The sequence below is a fragment of the Talpa europaea genome (assembly GCF_964194135.1).
Source record: "Talpa europaea genome assembly, chromosome: 11".
Classification (NCBI taxonomy): domain Eukaryota; kingdom Metazoa; phylum Chordata; class Mammalia; order Eulipotyphla; family Talpidae; genus Talpa; species Talpa europaea.
In genome coordinates, this window is record NC_140078.1 from 17,766,839 (window position 1) to 17,777,205 (window position 10,367).

Genomic DNA, 10,367 nt, shown 5'->3' on the forward strand with positions numbered 1-10,367 from the left:
TGCAAAAGTTTGAAGGAGGTGAGGGAACTGCCAAGGAGTCAATGGGGAGAGTCACCAGCAAAGGGAAACGTTAGGGGAAGGCCCTGAGAGGGAGCTGGGCTTGATATTGGAGGATCAAGGATGCCAGTTTGGCTGAGAGGAGACGGGGAGAGTAGTGGCAGTTGAGGTCACAGGGAAGAAAATGGGAGCGATATCCCCAAATCTTGTAGGAACTTGTATGCCACAGGGAGGACTGTGGCTTTTACTCTGAGCAAGGAAGGAGCCAGGGAGGGTTCTGAGCAGAGGTGCTGTAACAGAGGTGCCTGGTTGCTTGGGGTAGATTAGACTGGGGAGGAAGGTGGGGGGAGGGCAGGGGTGGGGAGATACTGAGCCACAATCCAGATGAGAGGTAGGTGTGGCTCAGGCCCGGGAACTAGCCTTGAGGATGGCAAGAAGCGGCTGGCTACAGGATACATTTGCAAGCTGAATTGACAGGACTTGCAGATGGATTCCGAGTGTAAGGAAAAAGAGGGGTCAGGATGATCCTGTCTGGAGGTGCCCCTCTCCAGGATGTGTGAATGGTGCAGCAGGTGAGGTGAGGGGGGTGAGGGGCGATGAGGGGGGAGTTGGGAATAGCTAAGCTGAGACTCGCCATGCAGGCGACTGCAGTGGGAAACAGGCCTGGAGTCTGGGAACAAGGTTTGGGAGAATAGTCCCGCCTCGAAGTTTATTGTGAGAGTGAAATGAATTCTTGTCTGTAACACACCAGAACAGGGTATGACCTGGGTAAATGGCGGCAGGGGTAGGGGCCTCCCTGGTGGCGCAGGGGTTGAGCACAACGCTGTGAAGGTGTCCGCAGCCTCTGCAGCGCTGTTCCGATTCCCTGCAGGCCAGGGAGGGACCCACATGGCGGCAGGCCAGGGAAGGACCCACATGGCGGCAGGCCAGGGAAGGACCCACATGGTGCAGCAGACCTCTCTTGCCTCCCCATTGCTCCCCTCAGCATTGTTTTTGGTCATCTGCCTGTTATGCTCCCTGCTTTGTCTCTGGTGAATCCTCTCACTCTCCCACACCTCTGGCCTGTACCCCAGTTCTTGTATGCATAAATAAATAAATCTTTAAAAAAATATTTTTTTTAAATGCCAGCAGGGGGTAGCTGTTTTCACTGCCCCAAAAGCCTGCACCTTGGACTCCAGCTCCCTGACCCAGCTCCCTGGCCTCCCTTCCCTCTGAGGACTGGAGCTGGGGGTTGAGGGCTGTCAACATGGCTGAGAAGTTTCCATCCCATCAGGCTAGCATTCACATTCACCAGGGAGAAGCCTTAGGAATGACTGCACTTCTCTGACCATTAGTTACCTCATCTGTAAAATGAAGATGATAATCCCCCTTATTGAAGGGTTTTCATGAGGAGCAAATGAGAAATAATGGATTTAATTGCCCAACACACAGTAGGTGCTTATAATCTAATCGTCCCTTTCCTTCCTCCCCATGCCTCAGTGATAGGGAGAAAAGAAGTCAAGTGTCCATCCCAGCTGTTTATTGAACAGGAGTGTGGGATGGAAAAGATGGACAGGGAAGGAGGGGAGGGGGCACCACAGGGCCATCAGGGCCTGCCTTGTAGGGGAGGCTGAGGCCCTCCCAGGAGGCCCCTCCAGGCAGGGGGTGAGACTGAGGACAGAAGCTTGGGGGGGGGGGGGGGAACCATCGTGCCTCTCTCCAGCTGTCCTAGAGCTCCCCCTGGCGGTAGCTAATTGAGGTGCTGCCTCTGTCTGGGGAGCCTGAAAATGGGGGGAGATTGGGCCTCCCAAAAGTCACATCTGTTACAGAGTAAGGTGAAGACCAGTGGGTGATGTTTCTAGGTAGATGGATTTTGAGAGACAAAAATATCCCAGTTCTCCTGCCCTAGCTCTTAGAAACCACTTCAATGCACATCCAAGTTATCTTGGGAACCCTACTGGGATCATCAGGTCTCCAGCTGGTCTCTCTGGACTCAACCTTTGTCTCCCAGCCCAGTCCCCCGCCCTCAGGTCGCCTGGCAACCAGGAAAGTGCAGCGCCCTGCTCCATTGTAGAAGAGGAGTTGGCCCAAGGGAGTCTAAAGTTGTGGACCCAAGTTCCTACAGACTGCCATTCTCCCTCACACCTCAGCCTGTAAGCCGGGGCTGGTACACTGAGGACCTCTGATGCCAAAATGCATGTAGAAAACATGGTGTGTGGGCAAGTGCTTTTGTGCCATTCTGGAGGGGAAGTCCAAGTGGGCAACTTCCAAGCCTTCCCGCAGAGGGCAGTGTTGGTGAATGAGAATGACCCGCTCCCCCTCCCCCCACCCTCCTTGCCTGTGGAGGGCAGTGCTTACACTCTGGGGAGAGAAGGGGAGTCCTGCAACTCTAGAGTTTGGCACAAACTTCTTATAGCACAGAGGCAGGAACCAGTGACCTGAAAGGGCATGGGGCTTACCCAAGGTCACACAGAGAAAGCGAGGTTAGGCTGAGGGAGAAGTCTTCTGCTCCTGAAGGGCCTTAGAAAGGAGGGGTGAGCAGGAAGTTTAGGAAGGACTTGAGGAAGGTCAGCCTCTTGGATGAGTTGCAGCCCTGGAGCATAGGCCTGAGAATGTGGGCTCCAGACTTACTGACCAGAAGCTGGGCCTTCTGGGGGCTTAGATGGAATGGGAGAATTTAGGGACACAGTAGGAGGGTGGGTGCATGGGGAGAAGGAAGGGCCCAGTCTGCAGGTCTGGCTCCTCCTGTGGCCATGTGGGTGGCTCAAGAGTCCCGTTTGGGCTGGATGGTCTGCACAGAGGACTGCCCAAAGGGGCTGGCGGGTGGTGAGAACCAAGACTGGCCACTGGCATTGTGGAAGATGGGGGACAGTTGCTGCTCTGGCTCATCCCCGAAGACCTCCACATGGCTGTCCATGTCCATGTCCAAGGGTTCTGCCTTGGTGCCGTGGCTCAGCCAGCCGGTCATAGCCCAGAACAGGCAGATGGCCAACAGGACCCCGGCCGCCACGCAGAGTGCTGTGCCTGCCAGACGACAGGTGCCCAGAGCCTGGTTGTAGTCGGCTGCCCGCTGATCCAGCACCAGGAACTCACCCTCTCCGATGCCCTCCAGCTTGGGCGGCACGGCATAGCCAGTGGTCAGGGCTGCCACGCCCAGCAGCAGAAGCAGGGTCCCTGAGGACAGGCTGATCTGGAGAGAGGTAGAGATTGGGAGGCAGTCAGGGTCAGCTGAGGGCCCTGGGCCCAGGGATCACCTTGGACCCCAACTGGACTAAAGGAAACCCCTTAAGAGATAGGACTCACAGACCATACCTGCTAGGATCTAACTGACAAGGGGCACAGACTGTTGTGTTCTATTAGGGATTTTGAGGTCTCTTTATTAATTTCCCTCCCACAGAGTGGGGAGTTTCTCCTGTCAACCTTAGTTCCCTTCCACCATTATTTGGGTCCTTTCTTATCCCCTGTCCTTTCTACCCTCTATCTCTCTGTCAGATCTCATCTCAAACCTCACCTTCTCAAGGAACCTTCTAGGACACCCCCAAAGTGGGTGAAGTCCCCTTCTCTGCACTTGTACAAACACTGCACATTCCTTCTTGGGTTCCCTCACCTTGGTCAACACCTGGAGGTAGACTTTGATTACTATGTAACCAAAGGTAGGGTCTGCCTGCCCCACCCACTGAGAGCCAGAGAGCAGGGACTGTTTTGGCTCCTTAGGTGTTTTTCAGATCTAGCTTGGTACTGGTACCAAGCAATAGCAGAATGAGTATTTGCAAAATAGCTGAATAAACTACAGCTAGAGCTCCTCGAAGACAAAGACATGTTCCCAAGAGCCTGTCCCCACTGCCTGGCAATGGGATGCTCAAAATTTTAAAATACCTACTCAATTTCTCCTAGAACTTCTTCTCCCCCAATCACCCCAGCACTAAGAGGATCTCTTCTTCTGGCATCCACTGCACACCTGGCTGGTGCATTCAGTCTGCACAGGTTGCTAACTCTTCTCCCCACTAGAGGGATGCCTTTTGAAAGCAGAGGAGAGGGGCCCTCTGTCTCAATCTCCCTACAGCAAAGTGCTATCCCCATTACCGGGACTAAGTTTACTTCTACTCCTACACTCTTACTTACATGCTGCACCCTGACCGACCATTCTCCCTGGCTATTATGAATTTGTCTCTCTCATGCCTTCCATTTCCCTGACAATAGCACCCTAATATATCATGGGGAAGTCACAGTAAAATTTAAATGGGATGCACCCCTCCTCCTGCCAGTCAGAGTAATATCTTCCTGGCCATAGTGATCAGTTCATGGCTGAGCAAGTGACCCAGTTAAAGCCAATTGCTTTCCAGGACTTCTAGAAATGAAAAGCATCATTTCTTTTCTGAAGGAAATCCTAGAGAAAATTCTGATTTCCCTTGAATGGTGCAGAATGGAAAGACCCAGTGATAGTGGACATCTAATGAGCACGCAGGGAGAGTCTAAAGCCTACAGGACTGCAAGGATGGGGGCACATGAGGGAGTCTAAAAACCAAGAGAAATCTTGAGTCTTCAGTGTGATGGCTGAACTGCTGGATCGAACTTTGCCTGAAGGTATCCAAACTCTGGTCTTTTCTATACAATGAGTAATATTTTCCCTTTATTATTGACACACATTTAAGTTGTTTTTTTGGTTTGAGCATGCAAGAGTCCTAACCACTACATCACCCCTTTTCTTTCTAGCCACTGGTCCTAACTCTTTCCTGAAATCACAGGAAATCACTGGAGCTGCTCTTCCTCTGGCCTTACCTTCCAGCACAGTGAGGGCCAGGGTCGGCGGGGACACAGCACAGGAGGTCCCTCAGGGTCATCACTGAGGGCAGTACCTGCGCAGTCCTCATAGAAGAGATGCAGATAGGAGCGGACCCCATACCACTTGCCATCTTCCACGTTAGGGCCATGGCTGCAGCCACAGGAACGGTCAAAGCTGGGCATCCTGGGATCCTGTGGGAAAGGTAAAGTGCAGCGGAGAGGGATCAGTGAGAGCTGGCCACAGTGACTCCCCCAAGCCCCCTGAATCTTTGTACCCCATCTACATCACTTTGTATTTTAGACAGCACTCATAACACAACCTTGATTCCGGCATCCTAGCCTGTCTTCCTCAGCACCAGGGAATGAGCCAGCGCACTGAGCTGCTTAGCCCAAAGTTTAACAATTGTCTGGAGGCCAGGCAGGGGCAGGTACTGTGGGTTCTAGAGTCTAACTGCCTGGATTGAAATCCTAGACCCAATACTTTCAGGCAGTCACTTTAAACAAGTGCTTTCACCTCCCTAAGCCTGTTTCCTCATCTGCAAAGCAGGGCTAACATTTATACCTGCTTCATACAGCTGCTGTTGGTGCCGAGAGATGGTAGATGTGATCAGTGTTACTGTAATTCCTTCCATTATTAGCTGCATACTGAAATTTTGGAGCCCCAGGTCTGGAGGGACATCCCCATTTCCTCTTGAATCATCTCCCCTTTCAGGACACTCTTGGCAATAAGTGTCATGACTGACACTTGTCCAATCAGGCAGAGCTTCCCAAACTACAAAGGCCTAAAAGCTCCCTCCCCAGAGCTGCCTCTCAGAAGACAACAACCTCCAAGTACCAAGGAATCTTGACTCTGCAGGAAATCAAAGTCAGGTGAGGCTCGTAGTAGCTCAAGGGCTCTCAGATTTCTAGAGAAACCAATCTAAGAGCTCTTCTTTTCACAAATGGAGAGAGATGCTGAGGCCTCGGGAATAGAACACCGTGTAGTCTGTGTAGCCGCACTCAGGTAGGACTAAAACCAAAGCTGGGGGCTACCGTGGGAAGAACTGACCCTCATGAGGTCCCTCTGAGCAGCTTCATACACAGCGAAGCAAGAGCCTAACCAAAGGGGGAGGCAAATTTCCACTGAATCCCCTGCACGGAGAGGCTCACCACACACGCACAGAGAAGTACACAGGCGCACGCAAAAAACAGACATCCACAGACGCCCGCAGACACACTCCACAGAAACACAGGCCAACACAGACGCAGCCAGACACACACATACACGGAGTCACACGCAGACGGACACACAGGACACACACCAGTTTGTGTTGGGGTGATTCTTGGCGTCCCCACGGATCCACACAAAAACACAAGAGCGCTGCCTTTAAATCGCGCCGTCACCCACAACTCGGGGGCGCGGGGGGGATGGAAAGACCAAAAAAAATTTCTTTTTTGAAGGAATGGAAGAGACCAAGACCTAGAGGCACAAACAGGGCGAGAGGCTCGGGAGGAAGGGGTGCCCCGAGGGGGCGGGGCGGGGCGCCGCGGGGGGCGGGGCGAGGGAGGACCCGACCCCGCCTGAGGCGCTCCGCCGGCCGGGGAGAGGGGGCGGGAGTGGGGGCGCGAGAGGCGGCCGGCGTCCCCGCGCAGGGATCTTTAATAAAGAAACCCTGGGGAGGGCGGGAGTGGGGCGGAGGGGCTGCGGGGCTGGGTTAGGTCCTCGCCTGCAACCCCCAGCCCCCCTCCTCCAAAAACACGCGGGCTCTCCAGCCTGCCGGCACCAAGGAAGGTGACCTTGACGCAGCCCCACCTCGGTCTGGCCCCTCCCCCTCCCAGGTTGGGGTACCCAGAGGGGGTGCGGCAGGCGGTGGGGGCAGGGGAGGAGGGAAAGGACGCGCAGCACCCGAGCGCGGGCACCCGGGGCGAGGGTTGCCATAGGAACCGCTGGGCGTGCCCCTCCGCGGGATGGGGAAGGGGGTCGCGGCGAAGAGGAGGGGGCGCGGGGCCCGAGGGGTGGGAGGCTGCGGCGGAGCAGGCGCGGTGGGGAGGCGCGGGGCAGGGGACGGGCGCCGGGCCTGACGGTGGACGGACTCGCGCGCCTCGGAGCGGCCTGGCCCAGCTCTGCTCGCCGGGGCCCCGGACCCGCCCACTCCCGCGTGCGGGGCGCCCAGATGCCGAGATGGGGTGTCCTCGTGGGGGGCGAGGCCCGGGAAATTAGGCCAATTCTCCCCGAGCTGGGCACACTAGTTTCTGACCGGACCACCCTTGCTGGGTGGGGACAGGCTGCACCCCTCCTCCTAGAGGGAAACAGACAGGTGGGGTGGGGGTGGGTTTTAGTGGAGAGGTGGGGTAGGGGGTCTTGCCCTTTGAAACCGCCACCCAGGCCATCAGCTCTGAGGTGTCTCGGGGCGCTGGGGCCGGTGAGGTCTCTGCTTCCTACTACTTTCCCGGAACCCCACCTCCCCAAATCTGAGCGCACCAGGGCTTGGGCGCTGCCGTCCTGCCCGAAACGCGACACGGACCCGGCTGGGGGTGCGGGCAGGGGTGGACGGTTCTCCGGAACCGGGGGAGGGTGGAGTGGGGGGTCGAGCTGCGCGTGGAGCGGGGCTGAGCTCACCTCTGCTTGCTGTCTCCGCTGAGCAGCAGCCGCACTCGAGCCGAGCAAAAGTGGGTTCAGTCAGCGCCTGCGCCGCAGTCGGGGGTGGGGGGGTTTGGGGGGGACGTTTGATACTGGGTTGGGAGGGGGCCCCCGTCCGCCTCAAAGGCTGGCTCTGCAGACTGCAGACCCCTGCAGGATTGCGAACCCAGATCTCCTTCCAGAGTTCCGTTCACTCGCTGAGAGTACAGGCCCCTCACCGAGACCCCACCACCTCCCTGCACCCACCCCTTCAAGCATCCCTCAACCGCTCATGGACCTTTCCATTTCTCGCTCCAGACCCTCCCCTCCAAGCGAAGACCCTTGCCCTTCCCGAACCTTCATTTCCTCCCGGTACCGTCAATTTTCTCTCTGGTCTCCATTCCCCTCATGGAGTCCCCACCCCTGTCTACAAACCTTCATCTCACTGACTCCCCAACCCTCTTCACAGACACCCATCCCCCTCTCTGCTCCCAGCCCATGGTTGAGTCCCAACTCTCAGTGGGTTCCTCCCAGGAAATACCCTCCTGCTTGTATGGGGGGTCCCCTCTTTTGTTACCCCTCTGATGACTCTGGGGTCATGATCTGTGGGAAGAACACGGGCTGCATGTCTGTGTGTTTGGCAGAGTCAGGACAGGTGGGTGTGAAGAAGGCCGCTGGCACCCCAGCTCGGGGTCAGGGTGCCCCTGGACAGGGGGGACAGGAGGGTGTGATGGGGGTGCAGAGATCAGGGGAGAAAGACCATCTCATAAGGAACCTGGCTCAATGGGGGAAGACAGCCCAGGAGGGAGCAGAAGGATCTAGAAGAAGACACAGGGATTCTAGACTGAGGGACAGTAGACAATGAAGTAAAAAAATAGTTGTATGGGAAAGGGAGTGGAAGTCAGAGTGTGGGCCCCTGTAGTTAAAGATTTTAGATGTGGAACCTCATAGGGAATGAGCAGTTCTGTCCCTGCTGCTCAATAGAAGTTTCTGCAAATATTCTCTGTGATGCCCATGGGGGAGCCATTGGCCACATTTGGCTATTAAGCATTTGAAATGTGGCTAAAACAACTGAGCAACTGAATTCTAAATTTTATTTAATTTTCATTATGGTAAATATAAGTTTAAAGATTTATTTATTTATGTATACAAGAGTTGGGGTATAGGCCAGAGATGCGGGGGGGTGAGAGGATTCACCAGAGACATAGTGCGGAACAGAACAGGCAGATTGACTGAAGTACACTGCTGAGGGGAGCAGCGGGCGAGTCAGGAGAGGTCTGCGGTGCCATGTGAGCTGCTCCCTGGCCAGGATCAAACTCATGTTACAGTGGCTGCAGATAGCTTCATAGGTTGTGTCTTAACCCCTCATGCCACCAGGAAGGCCCCAGTGAGTCCGTTTGAATGTTCCAGTCCACTCAAGCCCCCAGATAACATCAGATGAGCAGATCATCCCACTGGATCCCATAAACCCATAGAATCTTGAGAGATAAAATGGTGGTGTTTTAAGCTATTAAGTTGTGAGATGGTCAGTCAGTCAGCCGATCTCCATGCAGCTTGGCTTGGGTTACTTTAGCAAGGGGTCTGGGGACCAAAAGGGAAACTTCCACAGTTGAGTGTTCCTCGGGGACTAAGGGGAAAGAGAGAAATTGTGACCTCTTAAAAGTTAGGTTCAGGGCCTCCCTGGTGGTGCAAGGGATTAAGACACAACCTATGAGGCTGTCAGCAGCCACTGCAGCTAGAGTTTGACCCCTGGCCAGGGAGCTACCCACATAGTGCAGCAGACCTCTCCTGGCTTGCCCGCTGCTCCCCTCAGCAGTGTGTTTCGGTTGATCTGCCTGTTCTGTTCCCCACTCAGTCTCTGGCGAATCCTCTCACCCCCCACAACTCTGGCCTGTACCCCAGCTCTTGTATGCACAAATAAATAAAACTTAAAAAAATGTTAGGTTCACACTGGCACAGCATTACTTTCACCTCTATTGGTTAAAGCAACCCTTACTGTGGCCTCTAAGGCCTTAGGTGATCTGTAACCCCACCCCCTACAACCTTTCCTCCCTCCTTGATCTCATCTTCCCCACCCCCTCAGTCATGGTATCCCAGCCATGGTGAACCTCTTGAATGGCTCAGCCATGGTGAACCTCTTGCACGGGGAAAACTCCTATCTCAAAGCTTCAAAGCCTTGGAACTTGTTCATTTCCCTGCTTTTATCGCTCTTTATCCAGATATCTGCGGATCTGTGAGCAACATGACTGCTGTTGTTTTGAATTGGTATGTTATAAAACAATAGCAACCGGAAAAATTCTTTGGCCCAGAGGTGACCCTCATAGCTCTGCTCGTAGCACATTGGCCAGATTAATCACATGGCTTTGTCTAACTTCCGTGAGACTGGGAATTATATGTGAAGCACATGGAAATTTGGTGAATAGGTTATGTTTTTACCAGTATTTAAATGAAAACCTCTTTGCCAAGATGACATATAAGCAGAGACCTGAATAAAATAAGAAACCAGCTTCCCCAGCCTATCCTGACTGATACAACCCCCTCCTCTAAAACAGTGCCCTCTCCTCACTTTATCCCATTCATCACATGACATTGTCACGTATGGATCTCTTCACTGGATGTGGATTTCCATCAACTGTTGTGTAAGCTTATGAAGGCAAGGCTTGCTTGCTCATTAATGAATTCCCAATCCTAAAACAGTGCTCAGCACACAATAGGCGCTCAGTAAAAATTTGTTGAAAGAGTGAAGAAATTTAGCAGTTGAATCTCACACACATAGGAGAGGGGAGGGCCTAAGGATACCCTGACATTATTCATAATTTGCAACAAAAGCCAGAGAGGTCAGGAATCTTCTTTCAGTCACACAGTAAATCTTCCATTGATCTCACACCCCAGGCCACTTCCCTTCTGGGTTTGTATCTAATCTCCAAAGTGATCCTCAGTCTCAGATTATTTTTGAGAAGAGAAAGCAGAACTTGACATTCATTTAGTTAACAGGAAACCCTAAAATCAA

At 53.9% G+C, this 10,367-nt stretch overlaps 1 protein-coding gene across 1 annotated transcript; it reads right to left on the reverse strand.

Moving 5' to 3' along the window:
- Positions 1-2,683: 2,683 nt before the first annotated feature.
- On the reverse strand, positions 2,684-4,941 carry NRSN2 (neurensin 2; the record flags this gene model as incomplete). The annotated part of the gene is made up of 2 exons (XM_084246469.1): positions 2,684-3,166; positions 4,756-4,941. 2 exons carry the CDS (start codon positions 4,939-4,941, stop codon positions 2,741-2,743), a joined length of 612 nt encoding a protein of 203 aa, XP_084102595.1. The 3' UTR covers positions 2,684-2,740.
- Positions 4,942-10,367: the final 5,426 nt, after the last annotated feature.